General features: G+C 41.8%; 1 protein-coding gene across 5 annotated transcripts in view; it reads left to right on the top strand.

Moving 5' to 3' along the window:
- Positions 1 to 18,381, top strand: part of LRCH1 (leucine rich repeats and calponin homology domain containing 1) — a 424,219-nt gene extending 405,838 nt beyond the window's left edge. For 3 of the 5 annotated variants that reach the window (XR_003856942.1, XR_003856943.1, XR_003856944.1), the window contains one exon: positions 18,043 to 18,165. Coding sequence is in view for 2 of the 5 variants with exons in the window: in XM_029602883.1 (XP_029458743.1) it covers positions 18,043 to 18,156 (114 nt within the window). In the remaining 3 variants the exon portion in view is untranslated. Of the gene's footprint in view, positions 1 to 18,042 lie in introns of all 5 variants that reach the window. The other 2 variants (XM_029602883.1, XM_029602884.1) reach the window with 1 other exon arrangement.
- The last annotated feature ends 700 nt before the right edge of the window (positions 18,382 to 19,081 follow it).

Raw genomic sequence — 19,081 nt, 5'->3', positions numbered from 1 at the left:
AATATATCAAGATTCCTCGTCTTTGGTGTAGTACAAGTTTATCTGCGGTATCCCTCTGTGGAAGTGCCCGTTTTTATTGAAACTTGGAACTTGTAATCCATTCATGATGTGAAATGAATGTCTGTGCCAAGGGGCTTGGGGTATCCTAACCAGGGCGGATGTCCCTTTTCCCAAAAGTACCTGATTCCAGAAGGGCACTCCCGTTCTTCACCTGCCTGTGTCCCATGGCCCAGGGTGTCTGATGGTCTTCTTCTCCAACTCCTCTTCAAAGGAATAGGTCACGGACCATCCCGAGGGAAGGGCTGATTCTGGAATAGATATTACGGTCCAGGTCTGGGCAAGGAAAGAGGCAGCAAAAATACTTCCTTCCCAAAAGATGAAAATTCAATCTGACAAAAATGCTTGATCTAACTCACAGGTTTCTGCAACCTCCTCTTATAGGAGCGAAGAGGTGTACAGATTCCCTCCTGCACCTCTCGAGAGGGGGTTACAGCCTCCCAGAAAGTGCAGGACCAAAACAGCAAAAAGAAATCCTGATTCTCAGATATAAAAATAGAAAACACACACTCTAAATCCCTCTTCTCTCTAGTCTATCACCAAGACTGGCAGGGCAGTGCCTCTCCCTTCTTTGCTAAGTTGGGGACTAACTTTGGAGAGCACACTGAACACGCATCTTTTCTTCTCGAAAGGAAAACTACACTGCCGCCTAGTCACATGGTCAAACTCCCCGTTATGCCTAACAGACTGCCTATTCCTCCAAGTCTCTGGGGCAGGTGCAGTAATACTGATGACTGAAATAAGGCCATCTAGCGGAGACCAAAGTGTCTCAACACTTGGTTAGTTGAAAATGAAGACTCATGGCCGCATACCAGCCCCAGTTCTAATTAATCTTAATGCCCAAAGAGCAGAAGGATACTGCTAGGTGCCCCCCAAAAAGCTTTTTTCCAAGATCACATCTAGCTACAACCAATATTCTTCAGACCTTTTATTTTTGAATCTCTCCTGCCTCCAAGAATGTTAAGCCCACAGGTTAATCTGAGTAATGAGATATATATATATATATATATATATATATATATATATATATATATATATTCTTTTGGGTCATATCTGAAAACCTGTGAATCCTCATGCACTCCCATCAGAGATAAGAGACTGTGTCTATAGCCCCGCCACCCTTCCAGCAGAGTTGAGGGTAAATCCTATTAATGAGGTAGAGTTTATTTGTTAACTTATATGCTCTGAAAAGGATTTTGTAAGAGGTCTCTAACAGCAGCATTGAATTTGCCCAGAAATTAGTTCCTTATAATCTCCCATTCTTCCTGAGACATTTCAGACTAAGGTGAAACCAGTTTTTGGAAGATTCTCACAGCTGTAGTTACTCTCTGTCAACCATCTCATGAGTTGATTCCTCCTTATTTCTCTACAACAATAGGGGCTACTTTTGGCATTGCTCTCAAGGTCAAACTTTCATAATAAAGCTCCTTTTCTCAATTAGAAATAACCACAACTTTTCTAAGTGGGAGTTTCAAAGCCCTGAAGCAACTCTATATAATTGATTACTGAGTTGGCATTGCCACCTTCTTTTGCCAACAGCTATGAATGCCATATCTTTCAATTGTTTTGGACCTGAGTAAATATATCCACAGTGAACATGGATGAGATAGATTTGCATGCAAATTTATCTAATGTATATTCATTGTGGATATCCTGAAAATCTGGCCTGTTTGTGGCTCTTGAGGACTGGCATTGGCCATCGCTGCTCTAAGTATATCTTTCAAGTTAAGACATAAGTAGTTTGATCTCCATGTGGATTTCGGTTTGTGTTATGCTAATGTGTAAATTTGCTTCTATAGAAATGTTGCTTCATAAACAATGGTGACAGTAGACTGATGGATTGGCATTGTTCATGTCTTGTCCATGTCTTGCCCACCTAGATATTTCCTGAAACAAACTAAAGTACATAAGCCCCAGTGACTACTTATTCAGTGATACATGTGTAGGTACTGAAATTCTTTTAAAGATTTTGTGTTGTCTTAGGGATTTATTTATTAATTTATTTAATGCCTTATATTCCGTAAATCCAACAAGTTCAGCACATATTTATAATGGGATTGACTGAGACCATACTTTATTCGTTTTTGAGGGGAAAACATTTTAAACTTTTTTTTTTAAGGTTTAAGAACAAATAGTAAAATGCATGCTTATTTTTTTTACACTTTTCTTTAACTGAAAACTCCTCTTACTTATCCAAACCCATAAGAACTTTCTATGAAGTTACTGGCTTTAACTATTAGCCTTTTGGGACCAATCATAAGCCTGATTTATGTGAGGCTACAGCCTTAGGAAATGTAATAACAAAATAAACATTTCTAACAACCTTGTTTTGACATTGCAATCAATCATTCATGATTAACCCAAAAGAGATTATGGCTTTTGCTGTTTCAATTAGGGTGAAATACTAGTTGAGGTGGCTGACAAAACCTCTTGGCACTTAGTTTATTTTGATAAGGTCTTTGTGTTATTACAGACTTAAATTTAGTAATGAATTATCGTGTCAGAATCAATCCATTCACTTGACATCTACTGGCCTAGTCTAAGAAACTGCCACTAGCATATGCCCTGTACACAGAAAGCCAAACTTTCAAGAAACCAATAGAATGGCAATACAGTTACGATGCTGTGTTCAATATACTTCCTATTCTGAGGAAAGCCGACAGACACTCAGCAGCACATGGTTCAGAGAGAGGTATTTTCGAAGGATATTAATGAAACAGGAGAGTTAGGGTATCCCAGCAGAGAGGTTCCAATAAAAACAAAAGTAGTCCATGTGCCTATAAGTAAAGAAGTACCTAAGTTAAAAGATTTAAAATTATTCCTGTCAAGCAGGTTGTTAAAACCAACAAAAAAACACACTTTCAAATCTCTGTATGCCAATGCCAAAAGTCTAATAAGTAAGATAGAAGAGTTAGAGTGTATAGCATTGAATGACAAGGTAGACATAATTGGCATCTGAGAGACCTGTAGGAAAGAGGATAACCAATGGGACAGTGCTATAGAAGGTATTAATTATACCGCAATGATAGGGTGGATCAATTTGGGAGCGGGCTGGCAGGATCAACTTGGGAGCGGGCTGGCACTTTATGTTCAGAATGACATGGAGTCCAACAGGATAAAGATCCTGCAAGAGACTAAAGCACCAATTTTAAAAGCCCGGTGCATGCAAAATCCGGGGGATATGCACGTGCCCGGGCCGTGCGCGCGCCAAGTGCATTTTAAAATTGGCCTGGCCATGGGAGCTGACTGAGGAGAGACGCGCTTTGAGATACCGAGCGCGTGGAGACTTACCCGGCTGAGAGGGACGCTGTGCCGGAGAGAGGGAGACCAGCCCCGCCTAGCCAGTGACGTCATCTAAAGCGCCGCTGTCCCCTATTTAAACCTGAGGACAGCGGAGAAAGGTGGGAGCTGACTGAGGAGAGACGCGCTTTGAGATACCGAGCGCGTGGAGACTTACCCGGCTGAGAGGGACGCTGTGCCGGAGAGAGGGAGACCAGCCCCGCCTAGCCAGTGACGTCATCTAAAGCGCCGCTGTCCCCTATTTAAACCTGAGGACAGCGGAGAAAGGTGGGAGCTGACTGAGGAGAGACGCGCTTTGAGATACCGAGCGCGTGGAGACTTACCCGGCTGAGAGGGACGCTGTGCCGGAGAGAGGGAGACCAGCCCCGCCTAGCCAGTGACGTCATCTAAAGCGCCGCTGTCCCCTATTTAAACCTGAGGACAGCGGCGCGCAGCCGCCGGCGCGCCGAAGCCGCGCGCCAAAGGGGCGCGCCCCTGGGAGAGCTTCTTGGCTGTTAATTCCCTGAAGTGAGACTTGTCTCTTTATGTGAAGATCTGAATGGGAAAGAAAAGGAAGGCCAAGATGGCGGCTTCAACGCCTACGAGGGCAGAGGTAACAGGTCCGATGGATCAGCACCTCGTTAGAAGGGTAAGCCAAACTGTAAGAGACGTCATCCCTGACATCTCTTTCTCCTCGGGTTCCTCCGGTAGCCCTGCCGAAAAACAGTTACCCGTAGTAACCTTAGGGGAGGAAGGAGCCATTGGAGATTCAGGCTCCCAAATACTGGCAATAGCATCGCCAGACCCAAGGGTTCAATTGTCAGGGACACAAGATGGGCTATTACCTATTAATGAACTACCTAATCAATTTGAAATACCTGATGACTTAGTCCCACCAGATAACATCTCTCTGACTGATGTGTGGAAGGTGGTCACCAAAATGGAAAGGATGTTATCCTTTACCATAGCCCAATCCACCACCTTGACTGTTGAAACCAGGAAAACTTTGGAGGATCACAGTAAAAAGTTTGTTCACTTGGAAACTCAGATTGAGTCACAATTCGGTCAGATAGCAACGTTACAAGCGACTAGTGTTGTATCCATAAAGGACTCTTTAATTATGCATAAAAAAATGGAGAGTTTTGAAAATGCTTTAAGAAAAAAAAATCTAAGACTTTTAAATTTTCCTTGTTTTAGATTGTTATCAGCCGTAGAACTATTTAACAAATATGTTAGAGAAATCCTGGGCATAGTGAAGGAATTAACTATATCTAAGATGTATTATTTGCCTGTTAAAAAAAGAGATACATCAACCCCTGAAGGTGGGATTGATGTCTTAGTCTCAGAAAGTCCTAATTTAACTGCGTTTTTAGAGTCTTCTATGGATGACATTCAAACGAGAGCCACCTTGTTAGTGGTATTCAGTCTGGAGAATGAAAAAGATTTGGTTCTTCAAAATTACTTCAGAAATAAAGATAGTATATTCTGTGGTCAAAAAATCCAAATCTTTCCGGACGTTTCAAGAGAAACGCAGATGAGACGGAAGCATTTTTTAAATTTGAGGCAGAGAGTGTTGTCCCTAGGGGCAACTTTTTACCTCAAATTTCCGTGTAAGTGCATAGTCACATTTCAGAGAAATAAATTTATATTTTTGGATCCGCCACATCTAGAATCTTTTCTTGTAGATAAGGGTGGATAGGCTAGATGACCACTCTCCTTGGTACGGGATATAACTGGATAAATAATAGTTTTCTCCTAGCGTTTCATAAGTGTTATGAAAAATTTTCCTTTTATAATTTCCTGTTAATAGCCCCCCTTTAAGTGGACTGGATATTAAGTTTACATGATGAATGAGGGGAAATGATTTTTCTGATTATATTATTGATGATGTGAATTAATATTTTCTTGCTTTCATTTACATTTGTATGAATGTTGAAAAATATAATAAATTATAAATTAAAAAAAAAAAAAAAAATTGGCCTGGCCACACGCGTATCTGCCAGTATACACGTAACTGCCAGGTTCCTTGAAAGGGGTGGGCTGGGGGGCGGGCTCTGGGCGGGGGCCAATTGGGACAGCTGCCATTAGGCCCTGTCCCAGGGAAGTAAGTAAATTCCAAAATAAAAAAAAGGTAGGAAAAGGGGTTTTAGGGGTCGGGGAGGAGAGGGGAAAAGGAGGCAGAATAGGAAAGGGGATAGGAAAGTTCCTTCCCAGTCCATACCTTAATTGGAGCAGAGTGGGAGGGAACTGGTGTAAGCCTGATCGCATCGCCATGCGTATTTTTAAAAAATCTCTCCTTGCGTGCGCGAGACATCACCCGCCCACACATGCACGCGCCGATATAAAAATTGGGTGTGCATGTGTGTGCGGTAATCATATTTTATAACATGCATGTGCTGACGCATGCATCTTATAAAATCACCGCATCCATTTTCTCGCGCCAGGAACCACGCGCACATGGACTTGCACACGTGGGTTTTAAAATTTACCCCATTATGCACAGTAGAATCTTTATGGGTAAAAGTCCCATGTGTGTTGAAGAAGAGTATAGCGATAGGAGTATACTACCATTCACCTGGCCAAAATGATAAGATGGACGATGAAATGCTAAGAGAAATAAGGGAAGCTAAACAATATGGCACTGCAGTAATAATGGGTGATTTCAATTATCCCAATATTGACTGGGTAAATGTAACATCAGGACATGCTAGAGAAGTAAAGTTCCTGGATGGAATAAATGACTGCTTAATGGAGCATTTGCTTCAGGAACTGACAAGAGAGGGAGGTATTTTAAATCTAATTCTTAATGGAACGCAGGATTTGGTGAGAGAGGTAATGGTGACGGGCCACTTGGCAATAGTGGTCATAACATGATCCAATATGAATAAATGACTGGAAGGGGGACAATAAGTAAATCTACAGCTCTAGCACTAAACTTTCAAAAGGGAAACTTTGATAAAATGAGAAGACAGAAAAAAACTGAAAGCTGCAGCTACAAAGGTTAAGAGTGTACAACAGGCGTGGATATTGTTTAAAAATACCATCTTAGAAGCACAGTCCAGTTGCATTCCACACATTAAAAAAGGTGGAAGGAAGGATAAATGCCTGCCGGTTTAGTTAAAAAGTGAAGTAAAAAACCGAGAGAAGGATCCATCTGAAGAAAATCGGAAAAAAGCATGAGTATTGGCAAGGTAAATGTAAAACACTGGTAAGACAGGCTAAGAGAGAATTTGAAAAGAAGTTGTCCATAGAGACAAAAACTCATAATAAAAAGCTTTTAAATTACATATATTCGAAGCAGGAAGCCATTGCAGAAAGACTAAATTAATTCTTTGCTGTGGTGTTTACTAATAAAGATGTTGGGGAGACACCCATTCCATGGACGGTTTTCAAGGGTGATGATTTAGATGAACTGAACCAAATCACAGTGAACCTGGAAGATGTAGTAGGCCAGATTGACAAACTGAAGAGTAGCAAATCACCCAAACCAGATGATATACACCCCAGGGCTCTGAAATAACTAAAAAATGAAATTTAAGATCTCTTTGTAGTAATTTGTAACCTATCATTAATGTATTAAAATCATCCATTGTACCTGAAGACTGAAAGATGGCCAGTGTAACCCCAATATTTAAAAAGGGCTCCAGGGGTGATCCAGGAAACTACAGACCAGTGAGCCTGACTTCAGTGCCAGGAAAAATCTTGGAAATATTCTAAAGATCAAAATCACAGAGCATATAGAAAAACATGGTTTAATGGAACACAGTCAGCATGGATTTACCCAAGGGAAGTCTTGCCTCACAAATCTGCTTCATTTTTTTGAAGGGGTTAATAAACATGTGGATAAAAGTGAGCCAGTAGATGTAGTGTATTTGGATTTTCAAAAGGTGTTTGACAAGGTCCCCCATGAGAGACTTCTAAGAAAATTAAAAAGTAATGGGATAGGAGGCAATGTATTTGTGTGGATTGCAAACTGGGTAAAAGACAGGAAACAGAGAGTAAGATTAAATGGTCAGTTTTCTCAATGGAGAGAAGTATACAGTGGAGTGCCTCAGGGATCTGTACTTGGACCAGTGCTTTTTAATATATTTATAAATGATCTGGAAAGGGGAATGATGAGTGAGGTGATCAAATTTGTTCAGAGTAGTTAAATCACAGGTAGATTGTGATGAATTAAAGGACAACCTTGTGAGACTGGAAGATTGGACGTCCAAATGGTAGATGAAATTCAAGATGATGCATATAGGGAAAAATAACCCATGCTGTAGTTACACAATGTTAGGTTTCATGTTAGAAGTTACCACCCAGGAAAAGGTTCTAGGCATCATAGTGGACAACAGTGGCATAGCCAGAAATGAATCTTTTTGGGGGGCCCAAGGTTAACATGGATGGGCAGTTGACATACAAGTCTAGGTCCTGCTATTTGTACTCTTATCAATAAATAATGCCTTAGAGTGCATCTGACAGTGGATTTCTAAGTAGTTTCATCATGAGTGATGCTTTAAAATATTTTAATTCTATTATTTCAAGCACTTACCAACATTAAAAATACCTTATTAATCTATATTAATTTATTTTAGATTTATTGCAGTTGATAAATACACATCATGTAAAAAGTAATAGCAGTCTAACAGAAACATCAGATCCAATTATGTAATAAAACAAATATAAATGTATTCTTTTATGAATCCTCTTTGCAAAAATGCAGAGAATATCGTAATTACAATAAAACAGCAATAATCACAATAATCATCATAAGAACTTAAGATTTTCAACAGGTGCAGAACAGAACTAGGACATGCAAAAAATATATATTCAAATGCTGGTGCATTTGTTTTTGACAGCATTTGTTTTTGTCAGCAAAACAAACATCCCTCCAATACCAAACACTTTGTGGAGTAAGACAAATCCCTACAAATCCCCCCCCCCCCCCCCGCAAAAAAACAAACAAACCACAAACCCCTAGAACCTTCTCATGCCATACCAAAACAGCAGTAACTCTCAGGACTGAAATAGCAGCAGTCTTATCTACAAAAAGGCAACAAAGGCAAACATTACGCCAAGCCCTAGAACACTAATACAGAACAAACCAATCTGATACAAATCCCTACTGAGAAACTGCACACTAGCCAAAATACTGTTCTTCTGTCACTCATGTGCAACACAAACAGAGCCTTACCTAATACAGAATAAGGGACTACAAATTAGAAACAAACATACAGACAAACTGAAATGGAAAGCTTGAGAAACCAACCTCAGCCTCTGTGAATACTGGAATACTGAACAAACAGCAAAATGCAAATATATAAGAAGTGTACATTCCCAAAGATGGCATATTCCAATTGCTGAAAGACAAAATAATTGTTTCTATCTTTGTTATCGCTTATTTTTCTAATCAGTTGGTCCCAGTCTCCTTGTTCCCCTTGTCTGGCTTTTCCTAATTCCTTTTTTAGGGTCTCTTTTATTCTCTCTCTCTTTTTGTCTTCTTTCCTTCCTCCTTCATACACATACACACAGATTCTCTCTCACACAGGCTCCTACTCTTGCATGCTCTCTCTCATATACACACAGGCTCTCACTCACAGTCCCACTCTCATATGCTCTCTTATGTGCAGGCTCTCACTCTCACATGCTCTCTCACGTGCAGGCTCTCACTCTCAGGTTCCCACTCCCACATACTCTCTTTTACCCAGGCTGCCACTCGCACTACAGGTTCCCACTCTCACACGAAGATTTCTACTCCCACAGAGACAGAGGCTCCCTTACATGCTCTCTTCCACATGCAGGCTTCCACTCCCACATGCTTTCTCTCACACCAACTGTCTCTCCACTCCCATGCTCTCATACATACAGACAGGCTTCTCACTCCGATGCTCTCTCTCATACACATACACACACACACAGAAGCTTCTCACTCATACATACATAGACAGGCTTCTCAATCCCATGCTTTCTTTCATACACATAGAGGCTTCTCACGCTCATGCTCTCTCTCATACATACACACACAAACAGGCTTCCAACTCCCATGCTCTTTTTCATACACACACAAACACAGGCTTCTCACTCTTATTCTCTCTCTCATACATGCACGCACACACACATACACCGGCTTTTTACTACCATGCTCTTTCACACACATGTACACACAGATGCTTCTCACTCCCATTTTGTCTCTCTCATACATACACAAACATACACACACATAAACACACACACTCTCTCTATCAGGGCCTCTTCCTCTCTTCTGGGCCTCCTTGCTGCAAGACCTCTCTGGCATTGCGTGTTGAGCTCCACGACAGCCCTGTGACGGTCGGGCCTCTTCTCAGGCCATGCGGGATGAACTTTGTGACAGCCCTATGATGGTCGGGCCTCTCTTCTCAGGCCGCACAGAATGAGCTCCATGATGGCCCTGCAAAGGTCAGGCCACGGGCCTCATGGCATGAGTTTCGTGATGGCCCTGTATCGGGCTTCTCTTCTCAGGCACCGGGTAACTCTGAGTGGGTGAGCCTGAGCGCAAAGTGGGTGAGCCACAGCCCATCCAGGCCCAACCGTGGCTATGCCACAGTTGGACAATACATTGAAATTGTCGGCTCAGTGTGCTGCAACAGTTGAAAAAGCAAACAGAATGTTAGGAATTTTTAGAAAGGGAATGGTGACTAAAATGGAGAATGTCATAATGTGTCTATCACTCCATGGCGAGACCGCACCTTGAGTACTGTGTGCAGTTCTGGTTGCCGAATCTCAAAAAAGATATTGATACACTGGAGAAGGTACAGAGAAGGGTGGCCAAAATGATAAAAGGGATGGAACGGCTCAAGGCTAAAACGTTTAGGGCCGTTCATCTTGGAGATGAGATGGCTGAAGGGTGGATGTGATGGAGGGTGGATGTGATGGAGTTCTATAAAAAAGTTATACAATCTCTTGCGTTAATCTCGTTTTGATTTAAATTTATGTTTGTATTTTTGTAAACCGCCTAGACGGACATATAAATGCCTTATTGTGCGATATATAAAAACTTTTAAATAAATAAATAAATAAATAAATAAATAAATAAATAAAGAGAGGAATAGAATGGATTAATGTAAATTGGTTGCATACTTTTTCAGATAATACAAGGTCTAGGGGGCACACGATGAAGTTAGCAAGTAGTACATTTAAAACAAATCGAATATATTATTTTTCACTCAATGCATAATTAAGCTCTGGAATTCATTGCCAGAAGATGTGGTTAAGACAGTTATCCTAGCATGGTTTAAATAAGGTTTGGACAAGTTCCTGGAGGAAAATTCCATAAACTGCTATTAATCAAGTTAACTTAGGAAATAGCAACTGTTTATTACTGGCATTAGTAGCATGGGATCTTTTTAATGTTTGGTCACTTGCCAGATATTTGTAACCTATATCGGCCACTGTTGGAAACAGGATGCTGGGCTTGATGGACCCTTGGTGACCCAGTATGGCAACTTCTTATGTTCTTAAGTCTAATTTGTAAACCACAGCATATACTCAGTTTGTAGCAAGGATGGTTTTCTAAAAAATGAAAAGTTACCAGGTCGGGAGTTGATAGGATTCACATGGGTTAGAAGTAGATGTCTGCCCTGATTGCTCTACTCCCACCCCCAGCCATTGTGTCTCCTTTTCATTCCCCCTCCCCTTCCCCCATTTTCTCAAGTATAATAGTGGCATGTAGTATGTCAGTGGCATCACTAGTCGGATTTGGCGAGGGAAAGGGGCTAATAACAAGGGCAGGGTTGCTAATTTTAGCTCTAGATTTCCAGGACAGGATGATCCAGTCCTGGTTTTTACCCCACTTGCAATCTTACTTTTCAGGGGGCATGCGATAGGGATATCAGAATTACAAGTCCCTGTATGCAGAGGGGTAAAACCAGGACTGGATCATCCTAACTTGAACATCTGATGCCAATTAGCAATCCTAGACAAGGATCAAGCAGTGGCATTTCCACAGATTAATACTATCCTCACAGCATAATCTATTTTTAAATTGGTTATAAAAGACGCTACAAGAAAAAGTCCCAAGGGCCTCCTGTGCAAGTAAGAAACTCCTGCCCAATTAAACCTGGTATAGCTATCATTAAGAACATAAGAAATTGCCATGCTGGGTCAGACCACGGGTCCATCAAGCCCAGCATCCTGTTTCCAACAGAGGCCAAAACCAGGCCACAAGAACCTGGCAATTACCCAAACACTAAGAAGAACCCATGCTACTGATGCAATTAATTCACCAACTTTGAGCATATAAGGGAATACTTATTTGGTGGTTGTCTTGTATGGAGGTTTGTGATGAGGATAACTGATTTGCAGTTATCCTTTTCTTAACCTCCGTCTATTGCTTTTTTTATTTAATTCAAAAAGTGTTTGTGAGGATATTCAATTTTTTCTTGAGTTTTTCCAATTTTTCTTAAAATCCCTTCTCCCCTGCTGCTTTTCCGACCCACTTCAGTTTCTATTTCATACTTATCTAGGTCATCGCCTTTACTGATGTTTCACGGGTACGGGTTCAAAAACCTTTTTTGAACCCAGGTACACTAACTGCACTAATCACATCCTCTGGCAACAAATTCCAGAGCTTTATCATGTGTTGAGTGAAAAAGAATTTTCTCCGATTAGTCTTAAATGTGTTACTTGCTAACTTCATGGAATGCCCCCTAGTCCTTCTATTATTCGAAAGTGTAAATAACCGAGTTACATCTACTTGTTCAAGACCTCTCATGATCTTAAAGACCTCTATCATATCCCCCCTCAGCCGTCTCTTCTCCAAGCTGAACAGCCCTAACCTCTTCAGCCTTTCCTCATAGGGGAGCTGTTCCATCCCCTTTATCATTTTGGTTGCCCTTCTCTGTACCTTCTTCATCGCAACTATATCTTATTTAAAATTATTCACTAGCATCATTCAACCAATTCTTCCACATAGGAGTGAAGTCTGTATAGAATGGGACAAAACCTCAGTATAAACTCTGCTACTCCAATTCTGTAACACACATGCCACATCAACAGATGTAGGACGCTCCCTTTTATAGCTCACCATATGAAAAAATATTATATTCAAATTCTGATGTCACCTCAATAACAGCAAGACAAATTCCTTCTACTACCACTTTATAAAGTAACACAAAACCCTTCAAAAAGCACTCTATGAACCTATGTAGCAAACCTGCTATACCATAACAGTACTAACTCCAGCACGCAAAACAGCAGCAACCATACCTATGAAAAGGCAGCACTGCAAATATTACTATAGGGCCTGGAACACCAACATAACTCCTGCTGAAAAAAATAAACACAGAACAAACCAGAGTGCTATAGAAACAGAACCATGCAGACAAAAATGGAAACCCTGAGAAGCCAGACTGTGAGCAGTGTAATCCTAGAGAAAGAAACAAAAATGCATGTCCTCTTGCAAAGAGCAAAATAAAAAGACATAAGAAATGCACATTCCCTAAGCTGACATATTCCAGTCTCAAAATCTGCAAATAAAATATTTTCTTTTCTACCTTTGTTGTCTAGGCATTTTATTATTCTAATTGGGTTGGTCCTGGTCAATCTTTTCTACTTTCCTTTTATTACTCTTCTCCTAAGTACTCTTCCAGGGTCCCCTTTCCATTTTCCATTTCTTTCCTTCTCTCTTCTTCTTCCTTTCCTTCCTTACATCTGTCTCTAACATTGATCTTTTTCTTTCATCTTTTTTCTCTGTCTCTCTGTTCAACTTTCTATATACTCATTGCTAGTCTTAACACCACCTTCTCTTCCTCTTTCACCCTCTAGTCCTCCGTCTCCATCTTTTTACCTCTCTCCTTCCTACCAGTTTTCCATCTGCCACTCTCACTCCCTCTTTCCATTCCTAACCTCTATCTCTCACTCCTTCCCCAGTATCTTTTGTCCCTCTTCCACCTGCTTTCTAGTCTGCACTTTCCAAACTCTGTACCCATTGACTCTCCAGCCCTCATCTACTTTCCTCTGATTTTCATCCCTTCACCAGCTCCAGCTCCAGCCCTGGCATCAGGGCTGGATTTAAGGTTATGGTGCTCGTAGGCAGAGGACTGGAGGTAGAATGTTTTTGCTTCCTGGAAATAAAAAGATGGAAGTAGGAGCCTGGTTTTTTTGGTGCCTTCAGTATTTGGACACTTTCAGAATTTGGCATGCCTCTATTGCCTATGCCTAAATCTCGACCTGCCTGTCATACATTCTCTTCTGGTATCCATTTCTTTTTTTTCTGTCTCATACCCAATATGCAGCATTCTATTCCCCTCTTTCACCTCTACACCATCCCAATTTTCACACCCTCATCCCCTCAACTGTTCCATCCCTTTACACTGTTCGTCAACCCCTTCCCAGCCCCTCGAGGTCTATGACACCATCTCTACTTCCTCACCCTTCTGTACCCAGTCTCACATTCCTAGTCTGTCTAATACTGTCCTACACACCTCTCCCTCATACTCCACCAACTTGCAAAGTCCCTGCTCTTCTTCCATTCCAAATCCCCACCTTCCCCATTCCCTGGTCTTCTTAGTTCCTATTCTCCGCACTATCCCTGAGCTCTCATCTAAGGCCTGTCCCTGCTCCCCTTCCCCTCATTCCCCTCATTCCCAAGTTCCTGATCCCCCCAAGAGTGCCCCTGCCTCCACTCTCTCCCTCTTCTCCTTCCATGTACTCCTCCCTCCTTTCAGATACTCCCTCCATCTGCTACCCAACCTCCCTCTCTCCAAGCACTCTCTCAGTCCTCAACTTTGGGGCAACTGCTTCCCCACCCCTGACATTAACTGTATCTCCTCACTGGAGCAGAATTCAGCTTGCCTCCCTCCCCCCACCCCCCACCATGGCTGCATCTACTCTTCTCTTTAGGGCCAAGAAGCCCAAGAGCATGGAATAACTGCTCCTGATCCTCGAGGCTCCTGCCTGCTGGCAACAGGAGTACATGCAGTTCATGCCCTGAGACAGGTCCCATACAAACTCCAAAAGCTTCAGCATTTGCATAAGAACATAAGAACATGCCATACTGGGTCAGACCAAGGGTCCATCAAGCCCAGCATCCTGTTTCCAACAGTGGTCAATCCAGGCCATAAGAACCCGGCAAGTACCCAAAAACTAAGTCTATTCCATGTTACCACTGCTATTAATAGCAGTGGCTATTTTCTAAGTCAACTTAATTAATAGCAGGTAATGGACTTCTCCTCCAAGAACTTATCCAATCCTTTTTTAAACACAGCTATACAAACTGCACTAATCACATCCTCTGGCAACAAATTCCAGAGTTTAATTGTGTGTTGAGTGAAAAAGAACTTACTCCGATTAGTTTTAAATGTGCCACATGCTAACTTCATGGAACTTTATGAAAGTACTGCACACTCACAGCCCTCTTACCAGGTGCTGCCTAGCAATTATTAAATTTTTAGGTAAAAATACTTTGTAAAGAAAGCTGGTGTATTGTAGCTAAATGCTTTGCAGATTCTGCTTGGCTCTTGGTTGCAGTCACAGCCGGCCCCAGCTAGCAGTGCCAACTATCAGCTTCATCTTTTCCGCCCGCCTATCAGTACCAGGGGGTTGAGGATACTGACAGTTTTTCATTTTTAAAATTAGTTCACCAGGAAAGCCGGATTCAGACAATAGCTCATTTTCAACAGAGCCAGGATGTACAGGGACCTGAAGTGACCTAAGCAAGGCCGTACAGAGAATCAGTGGCATAGGGGAGGCCTCAGATCACAGGAATAGCTTTAATCTACCTGTGGCGACCCCTTGAGATCTCCGCTAGATGACCTTGGATTTAGAGCTAGGGTATACTGTAGGAGTTAGAGGAGGAGCATACCATTTCCTAACAGCTACTGGAATATAAGCCAAGTTCCTTACTGCTCAAAGGCAGGCAGAGTGGGACATCAGTGCAGCATTTTCTGTTACAGTTCTAAGGTGAAGCATTGTAATTTTCTTTGGTCCCCCTAGCTCTGCTAGGACAGGCCTCCTGACCTGTATCCCCAGGGTTAGGAAGAAGGCAGCCCAGCTGTCTGCTCCACAGCATGGATGTAATCAGAATTACGTGTATATGCTGCCAGTTAATTACCTTGGAAGATCTGCGGTAAAGTCTAATTTTGGGACACCTAGCCAGAGTGTCCCATCTGCTTTGATTGGCCCATGCACCCATCCACAAGATAACCTAGGGAGAAAGCACTCGAAGGAAAGGTCACCCCATGCACCTTGGGTCCTGGAAGTCTATTCTCTCCCACCCATGCTCAGAGAATCCACGCCTTGGGGCTGCTGCATTATGGAAAAACTTAGCCCAGGGATCGAGTGTGACTCCTGCACTTCTTCGCACCATACTAGAAGAGGGGCTAGACACCGATTCTGCTCCCATTTTCCTGCCTGCTGTGCTCTCACAGGTCTTACTTGACCTGTGGTCTTTTCCCCACCCTTCCTCCTGCTTTGTGTCTGCTGTAGGCATGTTTGAATTCTGTCATTGTTTTGACTTCTATTAATTCTACTCAAAGTCTGTTTCCAGTATCTCTGTGAAAAATATTCTCACATTCCTTTTCAGCTTTTCCTCCCTCCCTCTGTTCAGCACGATATGATGAACCCTTGTGCTCCACTTTCCATTCTGTGGTACCTCCTTGAAGCCTGCTACATACTTGGAATATTGGCATCATGTCATTATCACTCCTGTCTCTTTTCTTCTAGACAGTACTCCTTTAACTCCTTAAGTCTATATATTCCTAAATGTATAGTCCTAAAAAGTGGGGGGCTCAATATTCAAAGCTGGCGTTTAAGTAACTTAGCCAGATATAACGTATCTGGTAAGCTATGATGTATATTCAGCGGCACAGCGAAGCCGCTGAATATACACGTATATGTGCGCAACCCGGCTAAGTTTAGATCTGCTTTATGGGGCACCTAAACTTAGATGTACAATTATATGCTTAAGTCCAAATATGGGTAATTAGTTAGGGGTATAAGTTATATGCCTAACTCGATCCTCCCCCAATCCATCCAGTACATGCCTACTTTTTATGCATGTAGCTTTTATCCATATAAGCCATCGGGCGGATTTTCAAAGCCCTGCTCGCGTAAATCCGCCCAGATTTACGCGAGCAGGGCCTTGCGCGCCGGCGTGCCTATTTTCCATAGGCCGCCGGCGCGCGCAGAACCCCGGGAAGCGCGTAGGTCCCGGGGTTTCGGAAGGGGGCGTGTCGGGGGCGGGACCCGATGACGCAGCGTTTCGGGGGCGGGGCGCAGCGCTGGCCCGGGGGCGTGATCCAGGCCTTCGGACCAGCCCCTGGGTCGGAGCACGGTGCGCCAGCACTCTGCTGGCGCTCGTAGATTTACGTCTGCTTCTCGCAGGCGTAAATCTACGGACAAAGGTAAGGGGGGGGTTTAGATAGGGCCGGGGGGGTGGGTTAGGTAGAGGAAGGGAGGGGAAGGTGAGGGGAGGGCGAAAGAGAGTTCCCTCCGAGGCCGCTCCGATTTCGGAGCGGCCTTGGAAGGAACGGAGACAGGCTGCGCAGCTCGGCGCGCACTGGCTGCCCAAAATCGGCAGCCTTGCGCACGCCGATCCAGGATTTTAGAAGATACGTGCGGCTACGCACGTATCTTCTAAAATCCCGCTTATCTGGCTAAATAGCGCTGAATGCACTTTGAATGTTGGGCCCTGGGAATCATTGTAGTTAGGAGCTTAGCACTGATTTTCAGCACTGGGCACATAACGTATGATCTTAAATCTAGGCTAGTGAATAGCAGGCCAAAATGTAGGCCCCTAAGCTTTGGGCCACTCGATTTAGATGAGTTTTTAATCAAAACCTTAGGATCCAAAAAATGACTGAAGTGAGGTCCCTAACTTAGGTGCCTAAATTTAGTAGCTCAACTCTTTTTTAAAGTCAGCATCAGTGTCTTGTAAATCCCATCTTCAGATGTCTCAGCCCCTGAAAACAAATGTACGATATCATCTACATATCTGTGTTTTGACCCAGCAAGAAAATATTACAACCTCCAAAATATGAGACCACAATGGCAACCAGCACTTCCATCCACTACCAACAAGGAAATCAATGTATGTTCTCAACACATTTTCAACAGACCTACTGCATCCAGACATGGGAAAGTTTATTTTTTTTTTATCAAGACACAAAAGTATCCTTTTTATGTTATTTCTCTAAATCACATGGCCTTATCAGGCTTTTATTTTTTATTTTGCCTAGCTTTCAATAAGGCATAAATAAAAATATAAAATTGCTTCATTGCACAAATAACCATTTCTAACTTTCAAAAAACGTTTTGCTTAGGTTCAATCTATTGAAGAAAAAAAAAATCCCAAAACTAAACAGTTATATTTACAAGAAAGAGTAGGTCTTCCATTCTCCCAAGTAACTGATATTTGTTAATTAAATCGCTCCTCTTTAGCTCTTCATTAGCTCATTTTGCCCGCTTCTCTGTGAAATTTCGAGATGTGCAAAACATTTTGCATGGAAGTAAATCTTGGCAGGACAGAGGTGAATCTCCCCCGAACTGGCCTAAATATCTTTTATGTGGCATGAGAAAAAAAAAAAAAAAGCAGTGGGCTGAATCTCTCTAGAGAATCTCTCTAGAGAATCTCTCTAGAGAGATTCAATCATTTACTTGCATCGGGAGTTTTATAGAACCAGGGTTTGTTAAGATTTTGCAATAAGCAATAAGTGGTTTAATCTGGACTTTTATTTTGCCTTGCAGGAGAAACTCTGCCTACCACATCACATCCTAGAAGAAAAAGGCTTGGTCAAAGTGAGCGTAACCATTCTAGCATTGCTAGACGCAACCTCAGTCAAGCAGGCTCTATGTATATGAATGTATCTCACTGTCTGTTATAAAGAAGCTGCCTCATCAAGCATTGTTTCCAAACTTACCTGATTCTTAGCACTTTCAGCATTATATATGGCCAATGAAATCCTCAAGGAGAAACGTCCATGCCTTCAGAAGCAAGGGCCATCTGTGGAATAGGAATAAAAAAAAAAAAGAAAAGCGATATAGAAAGCTAAGGACTAAGCAACATCATGGGGGTTTTTTTCGTAACAAAGCCTTGGTTCTGCATTTCAGATCAGAACTCTGTGTCTGCTTCTCAACCAGTCCAGATCACAGCTATTTCCTGGAAAATCTCTATTTTCCAGTAAGGCCTTTTTTTTTTTTTTTTTTCAAATATAGGATCATTTTGTAAAAAAAAAAAAAAAATTGTGATTTTTTACACCAAAGTGTTTTCAAGCAGTTTTTTTCAGGCTATAGTTCTTTATTAAAAAAATTGTAGATGTATTTATGATTATTTATTAGAGAATTGTTATTCATCCTTTTGGATGTAAAATGTAAAGTAGGAGCCTGTCTTATTTACTGCTTTTATTGTGGTTCAACACGTTTCTGTAATATTGTATGAATATTAGATTTTGTTTTTAATCCTATTGTAGGGCCATTAATCTTGTTTCTAATTTGTGTGGTGAGAAAAAGAACGAAAAAGTGGTTTTTTTTTTTGGTTTTTTTTAAAGGAACTGCTAGCTGGGGTATCCTCCTTTGTTTTTTTATTTGGATAATTTGTAAATTTACATTCCATTTATATTTTTTTACATTCCAACGCTCATTTTGTCCCTGACTAGGATTAAGTGTAAATACTCAAATTGTATTTACATGCCATTGTTGCTACTTGTTATGGAAAAGCAAAGAATGAAACTTGAAAACATAATGTGAACAGATATTTTTGATCCATAAAGTGTATTTTACTATGCAG

This window comes from Rhinatrema bivittatum, chromosome 5, assembly GCF_901001135.1.
Source record: "Rhinatrema bivittatum chromosome 5, aRhiBiv1.1, whole genome shotgun sequence".
Classification (NCBI taxonomy): Eukaryota; Metazoa; Chordata; class Amphibia; order Gymnophiona; family Rhinatrematidae; genus Rhinatrema; species Rhinatrema bivittatum.
This window is presented reverse-complemented; position numbering and strand designations above follow the sequence as displayed.